The 25,693-nt window shown below is 34.5% G+C and overlaps 1 protein-coding gene across 6 annotated transcripts in view; it reads left to right on the forward strand.

Annotated features, from left to right (window-relative positions):
• NEDD4 (NEDD4 E3 ubiquitin protein ligase) overlaps positions 1-25,693 on the forward strand; it is a 113,423-nt gene that overhangs the window by 58,538 nt on the left and 29,192 nt on the right. For all 6 annotated transcript variants that reach the window (XM_019732304.2, XM_019732300.2, XM_074327712.1 and 3 more), the window contains 3 exons: positions 17,346-17,396; positions 18,795-18,856; positions 21,302-21,404. In XM_019732304.2, the coding sequence (XP_019587863.1) occupies positions 17,346-17,396; positions 18,795-18,856; positions 21,302-21,404 (216 nt within the window). The remainder of the gene's footprint in view (positions 1-17,345; positions 17,397-18,794; positions 18,857-21,301; positions 21,405-25,693) is intronic.

Genomic DNA, 25,693 nt, shown 5'->3' on the forward strand with positions numbered 1-25,693 from the left:
AGAACAAGTTCATAGTTGAAGTATCCAATGAGTCCCTGTCCAACTTTTACATAAAGAAGAGCTAAAGGTATACAGCCGCCAGGGCCAAATAATTTGCAAAGCATTTCACATCCACTTAGACATTTAAACTGGTTATTGACTGAGACCATGTAATACAGGAGAGGTTGCCTACCTACCTCATAAAAGAACTTTAGTATGACTCCTCCAGAATTCTGACTATTAAATTTTCCAGGATTTCATTTTAGTTTCATTTAAGATTTAAAAATATTGGTCTGTAAGGCATGCCGTTCTACTTAAAGAAATCTCTTGAATTCATTATGGCTGTTATTCTGGTTTATATTGTTTTTAAAATTGTTGCCTATATTAATTTTTTCCCCTCTCACTGTGAAATTTGAAAAATAACAATTGAAATGTTATATATTTCTTCATTATTCCGGTTTATTCAAGCAATATCGTCTGTCTTCCTCTTTGTGAACATTTTCAATCTTTTGAATATACTTTCTTATAGCAGTGCCAGGTAGAGTACTACTAAGAATGTTTAAGTCTTACATTGGCTTATGTAATGAATTGACACAACATATATCATGAATGCTTAGTTATGAACTAACTGTCCTTTGAATAGCTCTATAAGGAGAAAGTTTAAAAATCCTATATATATACTTTAGTGCTTCTTAAAATTATATATTACTTCTCTAGCATTAATCAGCATGTGAAAGTCTTACGAACTGTTCTTCTATTCAAGCAGTTTAAGAAATCTTGTTGGTGGCTAGGTTTTTTATAGTGTTTGTGGCTGTCAGTGGCTTAGCCTACTGTCAGGGAGCCTCATATGATATCAAACATTTCAGATAAGAAATGAGAAAAAGGAGGCATAGCAAGAAAAAAGTTAAAGACCGGGAGATAGAAATAGATAGGCAAGGAAGCAGGCAGGCAGATCTGTATTTCCTAGAATTGATCAGAAAAGAATTCTAGAAAAGGAATTAAGCAAATAGGTAATCTTTTCTGGTCTCTAATTTACTAAAATGCAATTCCCTAAATCAGGGACTTTTTCTCTTATTTACTGCTGTATCATCACCAAGACTGGAAAAGTGCCTAGTTCAAAATAGATACTCAATAAATATTTATGAAATTAATGAATGAAGCCAAGGGACCCTTTGGAATGGGGTTGAAAGTGACTGTAGAATCCTGATGGGTGACGGTGACCAGACGGCCCTACACAAAGAGATAACCAAACTAGGATGTTTAAATGATGACTGTAATGATGAGTGGGAGCTGCTTGATGCTTCATCCTTTGCATGAAAGAGTGCACTCTTAAATGAATACCTTGTCCCCCGGGGAGGATGCCAATGGAATATTATGATTGTGACTCAAGGATTAGTTTCCACAGCAGAGTCTGATTCATAGCCTACATATTCCACTAACTGGTACCATAGAACTGTGTGTCTGGATAGAGGCTCAGATCAAGTTTTCTAAAAAACAAAAGATGAAATGGGTCAAAACTTTTAAGGGTATTTAAACAAAGACCACTTGACCAGCTTTAAATTTATCATTGTTTAATGAAAAGATTTCATTCCAGGCTTGATATGAGAGCTGGATTCTCAGAGTTGTTCCTGGAGTTTCAAGTAACTGTTTTAGCTAAGAGTGACCTTTACCTTTTGTACCGAGGCTGAAAGACTGAACCCTCTGAAAGAGTCACAGAGTTGAATGGAAACTCAAGTCATCTTCAAAGCAAATGAGTTTAACAAGTATTTATCAGAAATAGAATATGTGCCTGCTGTAAGTGGCAAATATTATTCCTGGCATTGAAGAGTTTATAATTTAGACAAGAAGACAGCATACGCCATGGAAACAACCAGGGAGCGATACAGTATAATATAGAATAATATCTATACCTACTTCAGGCAGGTGGACACCTAAGTCCTAGGATATGTGATTGCATATATAATTTTTAACCAATTTTAATTGATATTATCAAGATAACACATGTGCCTATTTTAAAAATCAGGTGTTACTTCTTTGAAGATTTCCTTGCTGCCATTTTCTCTGTATTCTCTGTTAGAATTTCCTATTAGCTAACGTTTGCACCCCTTGGATCGATCTTGCTTTCTATCCTGCTTTCTATCTCTTTGCTTTCTTTATCCTACTGTCTGGAAGATTCCCCAAAATTTCCAGTTCTCTTTAATTTTAAAATTTTGGTTATTTTACTTTCTAAGTTTTATCTTGTTTTCTGATGATTCTCTATTCTTATTTTATAAATATAATCTCTTAATTCTCTGAGAATATTTTACTTCAGGGTTTTTTTGTTTGTTTGTTTTTAAGTTTTATTATGGGTCCTGCATTGTCTCTGGTTCCTGTGAGTTACTTTGTTGTTATTGTTGTTTGCTTCTTGTTACTGGAAATTTTTCTCCAGGCATCTTGTGAACCTTGCTGTCTGTTCATATTTGTCAGTCACTATGAAATGACCAGGAGGGGACTTTTCAACTGGGAGGCGTCATTGTTGGGAGACCTCTAATGTCTGTAGGTCTTTTCCAGAGGTCAGTTTGTGTCTCCAGAGAAGAAACTTCCAGTGATTGCCTAGTTATATTTTATAGCAGTGGTTAGTGATATACTAGCGATGAAGGTTATTTCTTTCTATAAGTTGTGACACTGAGTTAATTTAGGTAAAACATGCCTTAAAAAGTAGTATTTACTTACCAAAACCTTAAGGTCTGATGATAATTTAATTAATTTACATCAAGTAAGGGGACTGATTTTCATACCTGTTGTCTGAAATACATTGTGTGTATTCTAGAAATGAAGATACTACTAGAAAGACTAAATTAAACATTCTTTATAACAGACTGTGTGATGTCTGTTATACATTTGGCAATACATTTAGATGTAAATGTGCGTACCTGTCACTCTGAGGAAGAGAGTAGACCTATTAAAAATGGGTTTGGGTGTAGGGCAAGAAGAGGAGGCCCTCTAATGGAGTGCAATATTGCCTTCCCCCCTTTTTTTTTTTAAGGAGGGCACAGTTCAATGTGGCCCATGTGGGGATCGAACCAGCAACCTTGGTGTTAGTATTAGTAGTACCACGGTCTAACCAACGAGTGCAAGTGCAATATTGGATGTTCACCGTCACTAGAATTTGAAACCTCAACTATGATTTTTTTTTTTAATTTGGAGAAAATCCTGATATATTGTTTTTAAAACTCTTAACCCTATATGTGTATCTGTAAAACTTTAAGTCAGTTAATATACCGTATTGTATGCCACATTTCAGAAAACTCTCTGATATTATCTCCATATTAGAAGTAAGGAAACAAGCTCAGAAAAGTTAAAGTGACTTATTCAATATCATAAATCTAGTAAATTGTTATATTTGGGCCCAAACTCAGCTCTGTTATGTACCCTAAGGCACTTCTGTGACTTCTCTAAGCAAGAGGACTTTCATCCTACCCCGCAGTAGGAGGAATCTACAAGATATAGCTGCTTGGGGAAGGTGATTCTAGTAAAAATACCATCAGAAAGAAGAAGAAAAAATGAGTTCATTAAAGGAAAATTTCCACCTGAGCTGAGTACAATCTGATGATTCACTTTCACACTCTGTAGAACAGCAGGTTCAGGTCAAGTCCTTTCTGATAGTTCGGCCGGTAAAGGAACGTGCGTGGTCCAGCAAGTTAAGAAAGTTTTTATTGTAAGAGAGAAAAGTATATCGGGATGAGCAAAAGATGGCTACAGCCTGGGCTGCATAGATCTAACACTTTCTTATTACCACTGTTGAGTGAAAACTTCAGAGATTATTCTTTTTTATTTCTTTATGGAGATGGAGGGACACCAGTCTCTCTCGCTCTCTCTTTCTCTCTATTATAAGGAGGGTGCAGCTCACAGTAGTCCATGCAGGGATCGAACTGGCTACCGTGGTGTTATTAGCATCAGGCTCTAACCAACTGAGCTAACCGACCATCCCAGAGATTATTCTTTAAGCCCATTATTACTAGAGAACCAGTTTATTTTTCAAATATCTTTTCTATTCTTCTGACTTGTGACCCAACATTTATAAATACTTTGTTCTTTCTGATTAGTTTTTATTGCTCAAATAACACATACTGTATATGAGTTATCTACCTCCTACCGTGTTTCCCTGAAAATAAGACCTAGCTGGACAATCAACTCTAATGCGTCTTTTGGAGCAAAACTTAATATAAGACTTAGTCTTATTTTACTGTAATATAAGACCAGGTCTTATACTGTAATATAATAATGTAATATAATACCAGGTCTTATATTAATTTTTGCTCCAAAAGACGTATTAGAGCTGATTGTCTGGCTAGGTCTTAGTTTTGGGGAAACATGGTATAACACTTATATTCTTTCTTTTTCTTCAATAACTGTTATAAACTACCTAAATCATTATAAACTACCTATCTTTTTTGCAAACATTTTTAAAGTTTTTATTATGGAATTTTCAAACACACACTAAAGTAGAAAGATTAATGCATTGAGCCCCCATGTATGCCCTAATGAGCCCCAGTTTTAACAGTTATCAGCATTTTGGCAATCATGTCATTCATCTTCTCTCCTTTTTTTTTTCCCTTTGGGTGACTTCTTTCTCAGGAGCATCCTTAAAAAAGTTTAACGCAACCTTTCCTTAGGTATGATAAGCCAATCTAGTTTAAAAAGAAAAAGAAATCAAGTCATAATTCTGAATACAGTAGCCTGGGGAAATCAGTCAGCCTGGGGGACCTGTATGAATCCCAGGGCAAGAACTGAAAATAAAATCTTGAAACCAGAAAGTACTGTTTCACTAAAAACTGTTCTAGAACTCCATCTGTCTAATACAGTGGCCAGTAACCACACGTAGCTATTGAGATGTTAATTATTTTAAATGAAATCATATTTAAAATTCCGAACCGCATTTGCATTAGACACATTTCCAGCGCTCAGTAGTCACATGTGGTTACTGCATTGGACACCCCTTATACAGAATATCCCACAATTGTTGAAAGCTCTATGACAGGGTTCCTCTAGAACATTACATTTGAGCCACAAAAGTGTTGATATCCCTGTAACTTGGACAATGAATGCTCCAGTGTATTGAGGAAGGTGCCTAAATCTACAGTGCTTGGTAGCTGTGATGGCTGAAGTAGTGGAGGCATATCCAATGGCCTTATTTTTCTCCACTGGTACCTGTCTTGCTGTTGAAGCAAGAAAAATTTGGCTTTAAAGGAATCCTTTGAGTTCTTATTTTCTTAAACAACAGTAACCCACATCCCCCCCCCCTTTTTTTCCTGTTTTCATTGATACATTATATTCTTCAATAAAAATTATGAGTCTCCAACCCGGGGAGAAACTTTAAAAACTGTTTATAGATCAACTAAACTTATATTTGATCAGATAATCAGGTAATAAAATTATAAGAACAATCGATTTCTATTTCTGAAATATTTTTTTTAAATCTTAGAAAAGATTCATTTCAAAAAGTAAAAATTGTTAGAGAAAACATTTCATTCTACCGCTACATAAGTAGTCTTGTACCAACGTCTACAAAAAAGAAGAGAGAAAAGAAATTAAAAAAAAACAAGGAAGAAAGACCGCTTTGGGAATCAATTATTTTGGTTGTTGTTTAGAGGTACTTTTTGGCTCGTCCCTTCTGGTACTTTGCCAGTGAGCTCATTTTACTCACAATAAATCTTTGAATGTATTTGCCAGTCACTGTATACCGTTTGTGCTTAATACTATTTGTTGATGATTAGGAAAAATACTATTGAAACTCCAACAAGCAGATTTTGTTTTTTTAAATAACTTTTGTTATAAAACACAAAAGAGTAGCAGACATTGTCCCAACTTTTGAAGGGGCAGTCTAAACAAAGAAGACAAAGAACATAAATAAAATAGTTTGAAGTTAATTATGGAAGGATTGGAGCGTTGAAACGATTGTAGAAGCTCCCAGACTGCTTGCCTCAAGTTTGCAGGAGGATTACCTCATTAAAGTAGTCTGTAGACTGAAAACTTTGATATGTCAGCAGTGTTCTCCAGACCCACTAATGCTGCTGTTTAATACACTGAAGAAACGTTCAGTGGTTTATAAACTTCAGATTCAGTTACCTTTAAAGATGATTAAACTGGAATCTGGATCGATTGATTTAGCAATTAACCTAATCATGAGCCAAATAATGACTTCTTACTACCGTGTTTCCCCGAAAATAAGACCGGGTCTTATATTAATTCTTGCTCCAAAAGACGCATGAGGGTTTATGTTCAGGCGATGTCATCTTGAAAAGAATGCTAGGGCTTATTTTCCGGTTCGGTCTTATTTTTGGGGAAACACGGTATGTGCAAGTCATTGCTAGGCCCTGAACCATATGGCAAAACTTAGGAATTATTTTTAACCTTCCTTTTAAATATTGTTTAAACATTCTTAGATTATACTTAAATCAATAAATGGGGTAGTTTTATCTGAATCTAAGTCTATGTGAGCTGTGGATTTCACTCCTCATGGATGTATTTTTTTAAAATTTGTATGTAGTAGCGATAGGATATCAGGGTTGTAACTCATGCGACTTGAATAATAGAGATTTGTGCAAAATAGTCTGTCAAGCTGCCAACAATGTGCAGATTCCAAGTGGATCCCATAGGCCAAGGATGAGAGACTGGCTCATGGTCACTAGAGGGCAGAAAAGGTCAGGGACAGATGGGGAAGCCTGGGGAGAAAGGTGGGGAATAGCTCGAATCACTCCTTCCTAGGGAAGACAGCCTCTCACAACTCAAGAAAATACAGCTCAGCCCCTGGGGTAGGAAAGCCGGTAAATGATGCAGGAACATAAGCCATAGTCAAAGCAGTGATGACGTGGTCAAGGAATCAACAAAGCATCTGGAGCGCAAACATTACCTGGTTATCAACGTTGTGACAGAGATCTAAATTCAAGTCCAGGTTGAAGAAGGCAGTCTGATTATAGGGAGCGGAGCAGGTCATTTAACACTTTCCATTATTTCTCCAACGCTGTTCAACATACTGAACTTCTTCAAATGGACGCTTACTTGAGTCCAGTGCCTGAATAGGCAAGGGAAATGTGATAACCATCTTCTTTTGTTATTCTATTATTTCCTGTCACATTGCTAGTTTGGTTTCATAATGCTGGAGGAACTATTACTGTTTTCTTTCTGGTACGTTCTCTCCATATCAGCGTACTTTCTTAGGTCTAAATTGCTAGCTTTTACAAAGGAGGGACTACATGATATAAGGATATAATTTTCTAGTAAGTCAGGCCATTGCAATTAAAAAAAAACCACTAATAATCTAGAGTTTAACCTCTAGATATTAGATACCCACAAAGGCAGGGCACATTGGGATATAATGGGGAATAAAAGTTTTCCTTAACCCTTCTCCTGTATACATCCCTAGAATTCTGTACTTTCCTTCAGTTTTTAACACACACTTTAATAATATGTGCATATTTGTCAACCATGCAGGACTGTACATTCCATGATATCAGGAACATTCTCCCTCACTTAGTACAGAATCTGGCTGTAGAAAGCCAGTCAGTAACATTTGTTGACTCACTGCATTTATAGTCTCATTGCAATGGAAGAGAACTATAACAACAGATGTTAAAAGATACAAGGTGCAGTAGAATTACAGAGGAAGAAAGTAGCAATTTAGTCTCCTCAGGAAAATTTTTTCATTAAAATGTCATTGAGCTGGGACTCACAAGTGGATAGGATTTACACAGGCAGAGAGAGAAAGAAACTTTCCAGGAAGCAGAAGTGAGTTTGAGAGCAAAGGTATAGTACTACTCTATTGGGGAGGTTTACATTAATAGATAAGGCTGTAAGGGAGATTGGAAAAACAAATGTAGAGGGTCTAGAATCCCTTGCTAAGGAATTTATATTAATAGTTTTTCCGCTGGACCAATATTTTTGAAATGTATTCCTTGTCAGTCTGTATGATACTTCATATAAAATCCATCCCATTTACAAATAATTTTGTATAAATACTGTATGCTATATTTCTTGGGACGGCACAATGTACACTAGTAAAGTCCCTAAACAGAAAGTAAATTTTTGAACTTCGTTTAACCAAATGTTTCTCAAATATGTGACCACCTCTGAATTCTTTTACTATCTAGCAAATCTATTATTAGTCCTTAGAACACATTTGGGAAACGATATTTATGGACTAGCAAGTCTGCAAAGGTTTTAAAAAGAAGATTGCCATAATTAGGCTATATGTGTCTATTTTTACAACTTAAGCTAGCAAGAAAAGCAAATACATAGGTGCCTGACTCCTTTGCTTCTTTTAAAGGGATTCTGTTCTGCTTTATCTTCAACTCTCTTAATTTACATTGTGTGTTATCTTAAAGAGACCAAGTCCATTTGGAACTACTTCTGGCAGGATACAAGTTGATAAATTTAGATGCCCTGCTCACTCATCTTCCACTGTTATCAATCATGGTTTGCTCCAAGGATTGAATAGAGATATGGTTCCCAAAGTGTGTCTACCAGATCAGATACATGAATATCACCCAAGAACTTGTAAGAGTTGCAGATTTTCAGGCCCCATTCCAAACCTACGGAAAAAGAAATTATAGGGGTAAGGCCCAGTGATCTGTCTTTTAAAAAGCCCCTCAGATGATTCTGACACACACAGAAGTTTGAAAACCACTTGAGCAGACTAACCTAAATCTGAAATTCTAGATTAGTTTGGGAGCAGAAGCCTCTCTAGACTACTTCTTGCCACAGCTTCTGTTTATTCATTTTAAAGTGATGATTTTAGTTCATCTTCTCACACTTACTTGTTTTTAAATTAAATATCTGAGATTTTACACAGCTCTTTGGTTTCTTAGAATTAAAGTCACTATCTTTCTCAGCAGTGGCAGCCCTCTGCTAAATTAGTTTCTCATTTAGACTATAGATATAATTCCCCAGAGAATATTAGCTTCCATCGCTTCAAAAATTTATGTTTTTCTTTTCCTCGTAGCTGGTAGCTTGGCAGACATTCCTGAAAAGAAAAAAAAAACGTAGTATCATAATTAAGTGGCACTCAGGAGAGTGAATCTCTGTATCTGTTTATTTTCAATCAAGAATTAATATTTTTCTCTCTGAGAGGAAGAGCCTTATCCCTTTTATCAGTTACCTAGCTGTGGGTATTTCCTGGTTAAATTATAATTTTATACATTAGTCCTCTTATCATTTTTCTTTGTTTAGAATACAAACTTGGAACAATGGGAAAAGTTGATGAGCCCCTCCCATTTTTGGAGAGGGGAGGAAAGTTGTAATAAACACAAAACTTTCTTCTCACCTTTTGCAGTCCTCTAGCTGAGGGGCATACAATACAAATTGCTTGTAAAAGTATGTTGGATATATTAAATTTTAATTTTGAAAATAATTATAAAATCTTATTCATGTTGATACAGCACAACCTGATTCTTATTACTCCTCATCTGCTTTAGATTCCTTCTCTTCTGTAGCATATTAAAAATATGGTTTATATTTGAAAACCCTCACAGTAAATTATAAATTTAACTTTAAAGCATATAAAGATAGAGAAACTTGTCAAGGTAAATCGCCAGTTTTCACAAGTTAGTGATGCTTGTATAAAGTGAAGACCTCCAAAGAAACTGAAATTCAGAGGAGAACTCAAACTGAAAGTGATTTAGATGGAGGTTTTATCTTGAATCCCTCCCCACCCCCATCTACTAGGTAAAAATCCCTTTTAAAATGTGAAGGTTGCTAAGAACTGTAGAACACATGTACCCACATTTTTAAGCAGTATGAAGCTTTTTTCAAAGAACAAGTACAGTTTGTGTCTTGCAGTTAAATCCACCAGACGGGCTGGCTGGCTGAGCAAATCACAAGCTTGGGATGTTGAATGTTTGTTTTAAGCAAAGACATCCGGTTTCCATAGCACTATGATTTTATAGCATAGATCAGATTATACTGTTTATTTATTTAGCTAACACCATTTTCCCCTCAACATACTAAAAAGATTGAATCAATAAATCTTGAACTTCTAAAAAAAAAAAAAACGTTTAAAATAAGCAGGTCATAGTTTGTAGTAAGTCTATATATAAGTAGAAAGGTAGAAGTTATGCAAATGAAATAATAATAAGAATGTGCATACATTAGAAAATAGTTGAGCTAAATTTAGAGTCGTTTTCACAATCTTTTTTTTCTATTTATGTCTAGGATGTAGTATGAATCCATGTAGTATGGATTTTGAGAGGAAGGATGTTCATTAAAAATAATAGTATGTATAGAATTTTGGAAGCAGAAAATATGTGGTTCCTTATTTTTAAAAATACTATAAATGAGTCCATTCATATAAGTTCTGCTTATTTTTCTCAAAGATTCACATGTGCTAATATCCTCTGTCAAAATATTGACTTTTCACATGTTCTAATCAAGAAAATGTTTAACCTCTTAACTCATAAATAGAATGAGTTTAAATTCTACTTTACACAAAGAGGTTTTCAGAAAAATTCACTTTTAGTGTCTCAGTTTCAGAGCTTTCAACTCTCCTTAGTCTTTTAAGATCTCTGAAGTATCTCTTGACTTAATTTAAATAATATGATTAACGATGGCTTGAACATTTTTATAGGTATGAATTTAATCAGTGTCTTTTTTACTGCTTGCCCCAATTCACTTTTTTTTAGAATTAGTGATCTGTATAGAAGAATCATGACTTTGCACATAGACAATTTGAATACAACTGTGTGAAGACAGTAGTTATTGCCACTGAGTAGGATATTAATTCAAATGCAAACGTCTTGATCTTGAATCTTTAATCTTGATTTTGTCTTTGAAAACTTGTATGTGCCTTTTGGGTTACTCAGGACACTATTTCCTTCAGTAACATCGAATCAGTCATTGAGATCTGTTTCCATTTCAGATAAGTTCAGATTAGTCTACTATAGTTCTAACTATTTTACAAAATAAAACTTACCTTGGGTATATATGCAAAATGATAAATGCAAGTTTATCCATTGAGTCATAGTTTGTAATGGCAAACAATTATAAACAACCTATTGATAGGGAACTAGGTAAATTTTGGTATTCCATGCAATGGCATACTATCAACCATCAAAGAAAAAGCACCTCCACGTGGACTGATATTGGACAAGGTTCTAGAGATATTGTTGAAGGGGAAAAAAGCAAGCTGCATGACAGTATGTCAAAGAAAAATCTGAAGGCTTATCAAAACTCAAAAAAAAATGACTGCTCATGCCTTTTGGAAAGACAGTGGGAGGAGTTAGATAACTGGAGGCTAGAAATTCTATTTTCCCTTTTAATTTTGTACCCAGTGTATGTGTGACCTGTGTTTTTAAATTACTTTGTAAAATCATCTTGATTAGAAAAGTGCTGATAGCTAAGTCTGAAAACCGGAACTATACTGTATTTAATATTCATGTATAAAATTCATTTTTACTGATTAAAAAGCATGATTAAAATTAAAAGTTGGATGTTACAGCAGAAAACTTGGGCTATGATATTTGGCTCTAGTAATGAGGAAGTGATTCTTCCTTTAATATTTTGCTTTATACTGTAGATTTACCCTGGGAAATTATTTGTAACTCAGATTTTATGGAAACTCTTTTTATAGCCAAGTATTCTTCACAGCTATGACACTTTAACTTAACGTTTTTAAAATTCAGATTTTTTTTGTAACATTGGGTTCTCTTAAAACGGAACATTGAGCCACTCAATTTTCAGCCTTATCAAAATTGATAACAGTTTGTCCTCCTAAACTTAGAGCCATCTATAGTTCTAATAGAAGTTTTGAAAAAACAGCAATTTGGATTTTTTTTCTTTTTTCATGTTCTAAAAATGGTTTTAAGAAACTGAAATTCGTATCTTTAAAATATCAGAAAAAGTGTTATTTACTGACTATAAACTGTGCTCACTACAGTTTAAAATCACCTGCTGTTCTGAATTCTTTGGTAGATTTTCAGGCATTCTTAAATTACTTATATTTTGCCAAATGCAAATTTGTTTTATGAAGTAAGTGGCATGCAGTTAAAATATAGGAAATAACTCTTGCAAAGAAATGCTTGATATTCAGAATTTGGAACAATTGGTTGGCTAGGGAAACATTAATGACCATCACAGACTGACTTATTTTCATAGGAATGAATTTAAAACTATCACTGTTTCTTTGTAAATGGAAAAAGAACCTCTAATTGTCCATATTTATAGCAACCATATGTCCCAGACTTTCCAGGATAGCTCCTAGTTTCATATTCTCCGTCTCCTCAGACCAGGCGTATTGATTTTTAGTTTGGAAAATTTGTTCATTCTTGTAATATTAGAAATATGGTTCTTGGGATCATTTCATTTTAAGTAGAAGTTAAGAAATGCATTTCAGAGCACGTGTTTCAAAGAAGGAAGACGTAAGGAAGATGTGTTGCAAGAAATTTTTAAAATATACTTTTATATACCAAAATTACTTGAAACAAGGAAATTTTCATCATATGGGATTCTTGTTCTGTGCTTTTGTTCACAAAATGCAATCTATGAACAAGGACTCTGGAGCAATATATGGATGAAATGCTTTCTTTCTGCCCCACAGTGACCAGGCACTGCCTCTGCAGTGGAGACTGAATCTCTAGGGAAGATTTATAAGTTAAGAGTTTTTAAGAAATAAAGAGCACAATAAGTACATGAAAAGATATTTAACATCATTGGTCATTATGGAAATGCAAATAAAGCCACAATGAGATACCACTTCAACACCCACTAGGAGGGCTGTATTAAAAAGATAGGTAGTAATTAATATTGGCAAGGATATGGAGAAATTGAAACACTCATACAGTCCTGGTGGGAATGTAAAATTGTGCAGCCAATTTGGTAGGTCTGGCAGTTCCCCAAAATATTAAACAGTTACCATATGACCCAGCAATTCCACTCCTAAGTATATACTCAAGAGAAATGAAACATATGTTGGCACAAAAACTTGTACTGAAATGTTCATAACAGCATTATTTATAATAGTCAAAAATATGAAAACAACCTCAAAGTCAATCAACAGATAAATGGATAAATAAAATGTGGTATATCCATGTAGTATAATATTCAGTGATTAAAAAAAAGAAATGAAGTACTGATACTTGCTGCAACATGAATGAACCTTGAAAACATTACGGTAAGTAAAAGAAGACAGTCATAAAGGAATATTATACATATTATATGATTCCATTTATATGAAATGTCCAGAATAGGCAAATCCAAAGAGACAAAAAGTAGACTAATGGTTGCCTAAGGCTTAGGAGAGAAGGAGGAAATGGGGGTTAACTGCTAATAGGTATAGGTTTTCTTTTTGGGGCATGAAAATGTTCTAAAATTGATTGGACACTTGAAGTGGGTAAATTCTATACTATGTGAATTATATCTCAATAAAGCTGTTATTTTTAAAGGCAGAAGAGGGAGTGTTTTGCTAACTAGTTGAGACATTCTGTTTTATATCTTCTTTACCAGTGGTTCTCAACCAGGCACAATTTTGCCACCTAGAAGACATTGGCAATACCAGGAGACATTTTTGGTTGTCACAACTGGAGGAGGAGTGCTACTGGCATCTAGTGGATAGAGTGCAGGGATGTCGCTAAGCATCCTTCAATGTTTGGGACAGCCCTCACAACAAAAGAATTATCTGGCTAAAATTGTCAATAGTATCCAAGTTGAGAAGCCCTGTCTGCACCTGTGTTACTCAAGTGATAGTTTATCACAGCTATGTTTTTGAAGCACAAACAGATGTTCATTATAGTCATTATTTACCAAAGGCAAGCCTATTCAATAAGACCGAACCCAAAATAAGGTGTTTTATGTTTTTATCTGGTTGATCCTAAACCTAAGTAGGTAATTCAACCAAAATATTTTATTCCTCAGTCATCGTGGTTGAGATTTTACTGTATTTTGTTGTATTTTACTTCCTTACTTAAAGCTTCTTAAAGATCAGATTTTTGGAGTATAACATCTATTCACAATAAATACAGGAGTAAAAAAACATACCATAGGACAGCCTTGAAGGTATAATTAAAAACTAACTTATCCATTTCAAAAATTATCATCACCTTATATACTAGAATAGGAATATGGATGGCCTTAAAGTAAGCTAATTTACTGGGTTTCCATCTCTAGCTATGCTCCTTTTGTTGTATGTGCCTATTTGAAATTTCTGCAGACTGGTCCAGAGGAAAGGGAGCAGGGTGTTCATTATGGAATCCAGCATTTCAAATATAATAGCTAATATTTATTGAATGCTTACTGTATGCTGGGAATTATACAAAGCACTTTATATATACTATATCATTTAATTCTCACAAAATTGTATTAGATAGATATGATTATTCCTATTCTTCTGGAAGCATCCCTCTTAAAGCTGTATACATTCATGCTCCAGTAAGCAGTGGCTGTTCTGTGGGTCTTACATTACTGTTATTCTGAGAGTTTCCTTCCTCCATCATTCTGGGAATCCTCTTTGCTTTTCTCCTGTTTTGAATCCCCTACATCTGCCCTTACCATGGTGTACTCCCTTATTTTGGTGAAGTACATCCTCCATTACCTTCCTAAGATCACCAATGTCTAAAAATGTCTTTATTCTACCTTAATTATTGAAAAAGATAGTTTGGCTGGGTATAAAATTCTATGCAGCAAATATTTTTCTCTCACAGTTTTGGAGGCATTATGTCTTGTGTCTTTCAGTTTTGGGTACAATCTGTTTTGTGTCTCTCAAAAACGTTTAGAATTACTTTATCTCTGGTGCTCTGAAATGTCACAATTATGACATGTCACAATTACATATGTGCCTTGCTGTGGGTCTTTTTCTCATGCATTTTGCCTAACTCATTGGGGCCTTTTACTCTCAAAATTCATTTCCTTGAGTTCAAGGAAAGCTTCTTAAAAATGGTTCTTCGACAATTTCTTCCCTTTCCTTTTTTCTTTCTGAATGCCTATTATTTAGATGTTGACTTTTAAAATATATCCTATAGTTTTCTTATTTGGGGAATCCTATAGTTTTTTAGAAATTTTACAAATAGTGTTTTTTAGTTCTTTCTGAGAAATTTCTGTAACTCTATCTTTCAATTCTATCTTAAACTTTTAATTTAAGTTATATTTTTAATTTCTAAGAGCTCTTTTTTGTTCCCTAATTGCTTCTTTTTCATAGCCTCCAAGTCTGATTGATAAATGATTCATCTCTGAGAATATTAATATACTTTTTCTGAAGTATTTCTATGTCTGACTTGATTCTTATTCATCTGACTCCCTTCTTTCTGTTTGCCTTTTGGGTTAGATCTCTGTTTTTCAAGTGGCTTTTCTCAAATGTTTAGTGGTCCTTAACTATCCATAACATATGAGATTTCAGTGTTCATTTCCTCCTGATAATGATGTACTAAGAAAAGGACAAACATCACTTTTGTAGTATTCCTGCCCCAAAAATGTATAACAAATTCAACCATGAAGAAACATTAGACAAACCCAAACTGGGACATTCTGTCAAGATTATGAAAGACAAAGACTGAGGTACTTTCCAGGTTAAAGGAAACTAAGGAGACATGACAACAAAATGTAATGTGTAATCCTGATTTGGACCCTGGACCAAAGTTAGTGGGACAATTAGCAAAATTTGAGTAAGGTCTGTAGGTTAAGTAATAGTATTCCTGGTTTTGATCATTATGCTATAGTTATGTAAGTTGTTAATATTTGGGGAAGATAGCTGCTTTTTTCTTCAAATATTTTTCTGCCTTATTCTCCGTCTCTTTCTGGGAATCCAGTTGCACATATATTTATTAGACTACTTGATATTAATTGTAAGTGCTCTTTATTTTTCATATTAGATAACTTCTATTAATATATCTTCAAGTTCGCATACATTTTCTCCTGTCATCTTCAATCATATGTTAAGCCCACCCACTGATCTTTAATTCAAATATTATATTTTTCAGTCCTAAAATATACACAGGATGCCAAAACAATGTATGCACATTTTAAGAAAGGAAAAAACTGTATTAAACTTTTAATACTCAATATATACCAATAACAAAAGATGAATACAAGTCACGTTTGACTTCTGCAATTACAAGAGATGTTCAAAGTGGTTGCCGTCAGCACCCAAACACTTCTGATTACAGTGAACATTGTTCGGTAGACTTCTGTGGTGAGCATCTAAACTGTTCCAACACCACAGCAGAAGAACCAGGACTTGTTGCTGTGTGAGGCCTCCCGGATCTTCCCTTGTGCCCATCACACACAGTACCATGTGTCTCAAACTTATCACGAATGCATACAGTTGTTAGGCATGTTGGAGGTTCTGTTGCATACTCATTGCCATCGTACTTCCACAACATTCTCGAATTTCAGATACCGCTTCCAAATGGTCTTGCACTCCTCAAACGACAACTCTGCTTCCGCCATTTTCTTTGACTGTCCTGCCTGTCGCATGGTGACGCTAGCATTCATTTCATTAATGCCACCTTTTGAGCTAATGTCATACTACACATTGCTACTGTAATTCAATTCAACTTCGAAAAGTGATACAGATAACGTGTCTTAAAATGTGTGGACATTTTTTTGGCACCCCTGGTACAGTTGATTCATTTTTAAGTTTCTGTTTCACTGCTGAGAATCTCCATACATTCGTTCATTATACATGGTACATGACGGAGACAATGAAGTTTATCTTTCCCTGAAGAGTATTGATTTTTGTTCTAGCAAGTTGTTAACTTAGCTGAACTCCAAATGCTATCTCCCTAAAGGTGAACATCAACTTAAACCTATGCTCAGTCCTTTCAGCCTTCCAGCTGTTGCCTTTCACATACGCAGTTTTAGAATCAGCTGGGAATTTGGATAGAGTTTATATAGAGATTTAGAAGGACTCTTGGGGCTTCTTTCCTTTAGGGATTGTCCCCCTCACTTTCCAGTTATTCTGTTAACTTCAAACTCAGTCTTCTGAATCCTCAGACAAGTAAGATTTCAGATTCTGTTTAAGTCCTAACCACTTCACGAATGAACTATGGAGTACTATCACGTGAAAAGCTGTATAAATATGAATCCTACCCAGTACAGTTCCTTCTTTCAAGATCGACTCTGTTCCAGTTTCTGCTTACTTTTGGTCACTATGCTAGTTTCAAATAGTTAGTTTTATATTTCTTCAGAGTATCTAATTATTATCTGCAAAATGATCAATCTGATATACTCTATCCTGCAATTACCAGAAGTTATGCCATACTACTTTTTATTTTCTAGTGATATTGTATAGGATTAAACAAAAAAAACCTTCCACATGGTTTTGTGAATGATGGCAAGAGCTCATCAAAATTTTCTAAAATGATTGAGAATGTTACTAATTATTTTTTTTCTTCTTTCTCTTATAGACAAGAGATGATTTCCTAGGTCAAGTGGATGTTCCTCTTTATCCGTTACCGGTTAGTATAGATGTTCATTTTACTTTTTGTTTATTCTTTTTATTTTAATAAATATTTACAAATACACAGTATAGTTAATATAAATGTTTGATTTTTAAAATATATACTGCTATTATTTCTTGAGTATATTATTTTCTGAAATGCATCTCAATTTTCCATTTTAATTTGGTCTTCAAGATCCCCTGACATTAACCCCATAAGAAGTAGAGCCACTAAAGTTTGTTCATGTAATGAAAGTATTACTCGAGAAAGATCAGTTTGGAAATATTCTACTGAATAACTAGAATGGGCAGAGCCTAGGCTCATAGAAGGAAACTAAGACAGTTTATAACAATATAAGTATGAAACTGAATCTGGGCCAAGCATATAGCAATGGAGGAAAACAGGCAGATTCAGGAAACATAATAAAACTACGGTATATTGGACTAGGTTTCTTACATGGGAATCAAAAAATATATAAGCAAAAAGTAAAGGTTGAACTTAGGAGATAAGGGTGGTGACACAAATGGAAAAGTTAGGAGGAAAAGGCCTTTTGTTTTGAAATAGTAATACATTTATTTTTGCTATATTGAATTTCACTAGAAAATGGGAAAAATGAAAGCCTAAAGCAGGTCGCGGACAGAAATATGAAAATAAATTGTGTAGAGAAAAGAGACTGGAAGGCCTCATTTGTTAGTATCAAGGGAACAGCAGAATCTCTGAGAATGATGGGCTGTCCAAATAAGAGAGATGAAAGCACTGAAGGCCAAACATTGAACCTTAGTCATTGTGGGTCTGTTAGAGGAGAAAGAGAAGACAGACAAAGGGAACCGGGAAAAGAACCCAGTAAAGTAATGTCATGAGAATTTGAGTTTCATGACTGAATGGGTAGTTAACAAAGCAAAATGCAACAGAGAAATAAACAGTAACAAAAACAAAAGGCTGCTGAACTTGATAAGAAAGAGAAGTAATACTTCTTTACTATATCAGTCCTTTGAGATATTTGTTGGCTCTCCATAGTCTTCAGAAATTACGAGCTTTTAATAATATATTTAATCCAGTCTTTCCAGGCTGTTTACTTTTCCATTCTCCTGGAATTGTCTCTATGCTCTAACCATGCCAACCTGCTGACATTGTTCATATTCTGCTGACCACTGTACTGTTTTTTCACTTCCTACTCTACTTTTGGCCCCACAACATACCTGCTCAGCTAGTTTTAGACTGAGTGTGATGCCGGTTACAATTCCTGTGGTGCAGGAAAGTGAAAGTATTGTCAATTGTAAGCATTTAATCTAAAGCTACTTTTTTTCCTCACTTCTAACTTCAGTTATGCCTGAGATCATAATTCATGAATATTCTTGAAAAGTACATATTTTTGGTGTTAGATATATATCTTGAAAACCCACTGTTTTATTCTAGACAGAAAATCCAAGAATGGAGAGACCATATACATTTAAGGATTTTGTTCTTCACCCAAGAAGGTCAGTAAATATAAAATAATAACATATTAAGGGTTTTTTAAATTTCTTCATTATACCTTATAGTAGCTGCTTTGGAAATTCGAAGTTTAAACCTTTGTTAACAAGCTACTTCTAAATATTACATTATTTTTTAAAAGCTTTATTGTTAGGTCTGATTATAAAGTAATAGATGTACAGTACAAAAAAAAATTCAAAATACAGAAAAGTAATTATGTCCCTTTGGGAAAGATTTGTCACCTTAACATTTATCAGACTAGAAGACTGAAATTTGTCATTTTGTATTGATTTTATATCTTAAAGTATATGTAACTTTGTCAGACTATGCTTTAAAAAATCACAAATGTCAGTTCGTGTACAACTTGGTATCTAACTTGACATGCACAAAACCAACTTTAGAAAAACCTAACTACATTTTGCATACTTTAATAAAGAAAGGTATTTCAGAAAACTCAAATATTTAGAGAAAATAACATGAGTGAAGACTGGAATTTAAAACCCATAATTTCATTTTCCTAAACTGAATTACTTGATTTTTGTCAAAATTCTAAAGTTTAAGCCATAAATAGAACTCCTTTTGATCTTCTCTGTACCACATGGTTAAGTAAAATCTAGTCAAGACATGTGTGTGGATTTACTGTCAAAAAGGTCAAAGTAAAGCAGAGGAAGGACATCTGTGAAAACACTATTTGTCTTGTTCTTAAAACTAGAAAATGCATTTGAAAACATACTATGGGAACTAGCAAATTTTTTTCACTTAAAAATTATTTTAAGAAATTACTCTTTGTAATATAACTATTAAAACAAAACAAAAGTGACAATGCTCTCTGACTGTTAATATTTAACTTTCTCTAAGAACAGTCACATATTTAATTTCTATAGAAGTCTTGGAATATAAATCTCTCTTCCGTTAATCTTGGGCTGATTGGGACATCTACATACCAAGAATAACTAAATAAATACTTCTTCTCTTATTTGATTGCCCTACTAGTAGCCTGCTTTTCAATTTATCAAATGCTTTTTAGTATCTTTATCTTTAAAAACTATAACAATTTACATTTTCTGTCTGCACTAGATATTACTGCAAGTGCAGAAAAGAACTTTATTCAGATTGAAAATGTATTACATTCCTAGATTTTTTTTTAGCCCCATTAAGTCCAAAACCACATGCTTATTATCTAGTTGGAAAGACATGAAACATGTGGAGAAACTCTTCTATAAAACATTATCAGAGCAAGCTTTCTGTAGTCATTTTTATAGCAACAAGTCAGAGTATTCACACCCCCTTAACTATGGAGACGGGCCATTGTTAGTGGCTTTGGAAATAAGCTTCAGGGATTTTATTGACCACTCAGGAAAGGTATCCTTTCCAAATCCATGAGAACTGTACACAGGAAATCAATTAAAAAGATTAAGGAAAGCATGGGGGTGGGGCGTATTTCTTGAAGACAGAATAAAAGGGTTAGGACTCTTGTCTAGAAAGACAAGGGCTAATTGGTTACATAACTGATTTCTATAAGAATCACCAAAAGGAACAAACAAATATATAGGCGTGTATATGCATGCCTGTGTGTGTGTGTGTGTGTGTGTGTGTGTATAAATGGGACAAGCAAGGAGTTTTTAAGTAAATAGGATGCTAAAATTGATGGGGGTAATAGACAGAATTAAGTCTTAAGTTAGAAGCTTAAGAAAGACAGGTTTAAAAAATTAAATGTTAATATAGTGGGCAGCAACCTTTAGCTTAGATAACTCATTATTCAAAGAGGTAATACAATATGCAAATAGAAGAGATAAATTAATGTATGACAGATTCAAACAGCTGTTAAAGGAAAATAGTAGGTACCAGATAGTTACCAGACTTTGCTCTCCACGTTTCTATCATCCTATACAACATACGGTTAGATTAGTATCCTGAAAGCACATCTCTGAGGATGCCTTTCGCATCTCTATTCCCAAAATGCTCTGGCTTCAGAGAGTATGCAAAATAAAATCTCAAATTCCCTTGTTTCACCTGGACCTCATCATCTAGACTATCCCCGCCTCCTTTATGTACCCTGTAGTCTAGCCAAACTCAACTATTGCCATTTCCTTAATTGCACCCTAGGCTTCCCATCAATTTCCTTGTTTTTGCTCCTTCCTTTATTCGTATGCCTTTCCCTTCACTGCCACAGATAAAATCCTCCCCAACTCAAATGCTAACTTCTCGTTCAAATTCTCTTTGATCTTTGACTTAAACTTCCTTAGTATCTTACTTATCTCGCCACAATTATTTATTTATATATGTGCCTTTTTCTCCACCATCTATTCCTTTTCCTAGATAGCTTCTGCACTGAAACTTGTCTTTGAGTCTCCTCTAATAGTCAGTAGAAGTTCAGTAAATGCTAATTAAATGAATGCTTTGCTTCCTAGTGTTAAAGTTTTGTGAATATTTTTTTTTCTTTTCTACAGTCACAAATCAAGAGTTAAAGGTTATCTGAGATTAAAAATGACTTATTTACCTAAAACCAGTGGCTCAGAAGAAGATAATGCAGAACAGGCTGAGGAATTAGAGGTGAGATTTTTATAAACATTTGTTTAAACTAAAAGAAAATATATCTGATTTCTTATTTTACTATACTCTGAAGAAAAAAATGACTTTATTCAATTAAGTGAATGGGCACAATAAAAATTATTTACCTGGATATTTATTTATTTTACCCAAGCATTTATTAAATATTTCTTTCCTTGTACGATATTTCCGTAGAATGAATGGCCATTATTAATGGCATTCTTAAAGGTTAGGGAATAGAGAATACAATATTTATAAATGAAAACACTTACTATGATTCAGTCATTAATTGTTACTAGTTTTTCAGTTTTCTAAAACCATGTCATGTTCCCCATGATTAAAGAACACAATTTAGTATTTGTAAGTTAAATACATGGAAATTTTGAGGAGACTATACTAATTAGGAGCCCTTATGAAGTGTAATTTCTGTTACTTTTCCTATCATGGTTAGGATGGGTATAGGGGGCTCATAGGAAAGGAGGGGAATAAGACAAACAGGGAGAAAATTCAAGTAATCTAACAAAAAGCTACATTTATTTGGGGGCAAATAGAATTGAACACCTTTCATGGGTGACAGGATAAAGGAAGTCCAAATCAAGTATTTGGGCAAAACTACATGCTTCTGGGATGAGTGAAGAGGCAGCGAGCATGTGTTAGGGATAGGATTGAATGGGGATTTGGAAACTGGAATCCTAGTCGTCACCTCTGCTGCTAGCCAGCTGAATGACTGTGTGAGTCTCTGAACTTCTCTGAACCTCAGGTTCTGCATTTACAGAGTGACAGGTTGTGCCAGATGAGCTCTAGGGTTTCTTTCCGAAGAAAAATTCATGATTTGAAAAGGGGACAAAAAAAATACCGGCCCTCTGAGGTTATCATCAAAAGGAATATTATCATCAAAAGATAGCATCTTACTCAACAAGATTTACTGAAAGCACACAGTGCATTGGCACCAATTTGCTTTGGAGGTGTGTTTGTGTGTGTGTGTATGCGTGCGTGTGCGGGAGTGCACGTGCGCGCATACACACGCGTGTGTGTGCCTCGCTCAACAGCCATGCATCTTTGAGGATCTGGTTAGATCTCCAGAAGAACTGTAAAGGTGAGGAGCCCCCCAAGGGCTGGGCTCTACTTCACAAACCCACATGCCTTGAGAAAGAAAGCTTGAGAACAAGCAGTGCTTTTGCAACAGGACTTTCTGGGAATTTTTTATATGCACTAATGAGATTTTACTTTGTGGGGGAATCTATAATAATAGAAGGAAAGAACTTTTTTCTTTGAATCATAGAATATAATTAGCCCTTAGTTTGGCCATCAAAGAACTTGGATCCTCTCTTAAGTCTTTATTAGCTTATTTGACTGCCTCTTTTTTCTTTTCAGCTTTTCTCTGATATATCATACAATAATCACTTAAAATTTTTTTTACATGTTTATTAGGTGGAAGTTTCTCTACCTGGCATCTTGCATAATGAAATTCTGTTTGAAATGAAGGATGTCTGCTATAAATAAAGAAAATTCTTTATTTAGTAACTTAAAAAAAATGAACAGCATTTTATTATTTAGTAACCTGCTCCAAGGTTTGCCCACACACACGTATCACAGGTACCTTATTCACAGTTCAGTTTCTGTGGGTAGACCTGCTTCTCTTTATTTTGTGGTCTCATGTCTCAGTGTTTGAATTCCCTCAGAATGCACCTTATAATTTCAGTAGATGTAAGCATGTAGGAGTTTATTTATGAAAGGCCCTAGGAATTCAAACACATGAATCTGTGCTTATTTATATTCTGTGTAGCTAATGACCAGGGAAGTCTTGCCTTTGACATCTAGTTCATGACTGAATATACACAGTTCTATATAAAGAAAACAATCGTAATTTTCATAAGAGGCTCACTCTTAGGCAGTTTGTATTCGTTAGTACAATAGAGTATGGCTATAATAGATAATTGTGTAACAACATTTGAGTTTTGTACCCCTTGCAACTTTAGATTTAGTTGCATGTATTTTACAAGATTAACATAACACTTGTTGCTTTGAACGCTTTCTTTCTGACCCTCTTTGACTCCATTAAGTTGAGGGCACTTGCATATTAGCTTTAGGGTTAGTAATTAAGTAACATTCATTGATACTTAGAAAATTATTCTATGAAGAATATTAGGGGATACATGTTTAATAGGAAGGCATGTACAAAAAAATGAAAACTCAGTCTTTCTAAACAATGTTAAAATGCACAACTGTACTTCAAACTTGAAACAGGTTTTTTAAAAGGTACTTAATTAAATTAATTTTTCTCCCTTCTTGGATTTACTTGGGCAACAAATACAAAAAGCAGACCTTTAAGAGACAAATCTTTAAGATTTTAAAGAAATATTTTCTGGTACCATATTCCTAGCTCTGGATTTTTTTATTGTCCTTTAAAGCAGTAGTGAGTACCCCTTTATTAATAAATTTCACTAATCTGCAGAAAATTAATCAATGACCATACTCAACAAAAAAATACTTGTTAGTCTTTTTTCAAAGGTGAGATATAAAAATTCAATTTACATGCTTTTGAAATTGAAACTGGAGAAATAAAATCTGATTTAATATAGATAATACTCATTTTTAGGTATGTCGATCCTATATTATGATCATTTAAAGGATAGGAGAGAGAGAGAAGGAAAATAAATATACATGGGGAGAAAAAGTAAGAGGATAGAAGGAAAGAACAGAATGGAGTTTGGGCATTAAAAACAATAAAATTAAAGAGATGTCATTTCCCATAGAAAAGGAAAAAATGAGTAAGAAAGAAAGTGAGTCAGTGTTACTCCCCATCCACATCCCTTTTCCAGAATAATTCTGTCTTCCTCTGTCCCTATTCCTCACCTTCTGTTCTGCCTCAGGCTGTAACCCTCCCAGTAGAGCTAGCCAGAAGAGATCAACATTGCTGTAGAAACTCCTGCTGCCAGAACTTATTCCTTTGCTTCCTAGCTCTTCTCCCTGATCTTCATTTTCAGATCTAGCCTTTCAGTATAGAAGAATTCTTTTCCATATTCTAAGCCATCAACTGGCTGCCGCAACAACAGTCTTTCAGTGCAAGATTCCCAGTGCCTAGGAAAAAAAGCTCTGTAGTTATTAAGGAAATTGTTTTTTGTCTATTATCATAGTACCAATTATGTTGGCCAGTTTGTCTTTTTGTCTTGTGTGTGTGTGTGTGTGTGTGTGTGTGTGTGTGTGTGGTTTTTGCCATGTACAAATTTGGGGGTTTTGTAATGAAATTTATCAGTCTTCTCTTTTATGCCTTCTGGGTTTCGTATCATATTTATTGGCTTCCCCACTTTCAGAGTATATTTTTTAAATCTCCCCAGGTTTGTTCTAAAACATCTTGGTTTGACTTTAATATTTAAATATTGCTCCATCTGTAACATCCTGGTATTAGGTATGAGGTAGCAATCTAAATTACATTTTTCCTATGTTCTAGGTAATTTGCCTATTTTCCCACAAATTTGGAAGGTCTTCATCAAATACTACAATTTATGTCTCATCCTGGGCTTTCTAATCCATTCTGTTGAGCTGTCCGTCTACTCATGCTCCAGTGCCACACAGCTTGAATTACTATGGTTTATAATGCGTTTTATCTGGTAGAGTTCGTCTCTATGCCTTGCTCTTCTTTTATAGAATTTTGATTATTCTTGCTTGTTTGTGTTTCCATTTGAATTTGAGATTTGTCATGTCTCATTATTTTAATAAACCTATAATGTATTTTTATCAGAATCTTGGAAACTTTATAAATTAACTTGGGCAGAATTGATACCTTTGTGAAATTGAGTCTTCCTAGTCAAGATCGTATTAAGTCTTTTCTTTCATTCAGGTCTTCTTTTCTGTCCCTTCAGGAGAATTTTTAAATTTTCTTGACTAGTGTAGTTATGCTTTCCTAACCATTCCAGTATTTAGTAGAACCTTTTATGTACTGCCTTTTACCCTGTTCAATTAATTCCTTGCTCTATCAACTTAGCTTAAGGCTTTATAATACCTCCTCCCTAGACTCAGAGGAAATTTCCAGTGCCTTCTTGGCATTTAAAACAAAACAAAACAAAACCTTTGTTTGGCTGCTTCCTGGCTTGACTAAAATGCTTTCCGTTGGTCAAGAGGAGGAAAAGAAAAGTCAGACCAGAGAATCATCATGACTTTTCAATCACTAGAGAGTTCACTGTTGCAATTATTTCTAAATCATTTGCCCTTTCCTATCATTCCTCTACATACTCGTATTTCACCTTCATCTAATGATTTTTTCAGATCTCAGATAGTTATTGATTTCCACC

Source organism: Rhinolophus sinicus, linkage group LG03 (genome assembly GCF_036562045.2).
Source record: "Rhinolophus sinicus isolate RSC01 linkage group LG03, ASM3656204v1, whole genome shotgun sequence".
In the NCBI taxonomy this organism is placed as follows: Eukaryota; Metazoa; Chordata; class Mammalia; order Chiroptera; family Rhinolophidae; genus Rhinolophus; species Rhinolophus sinicus.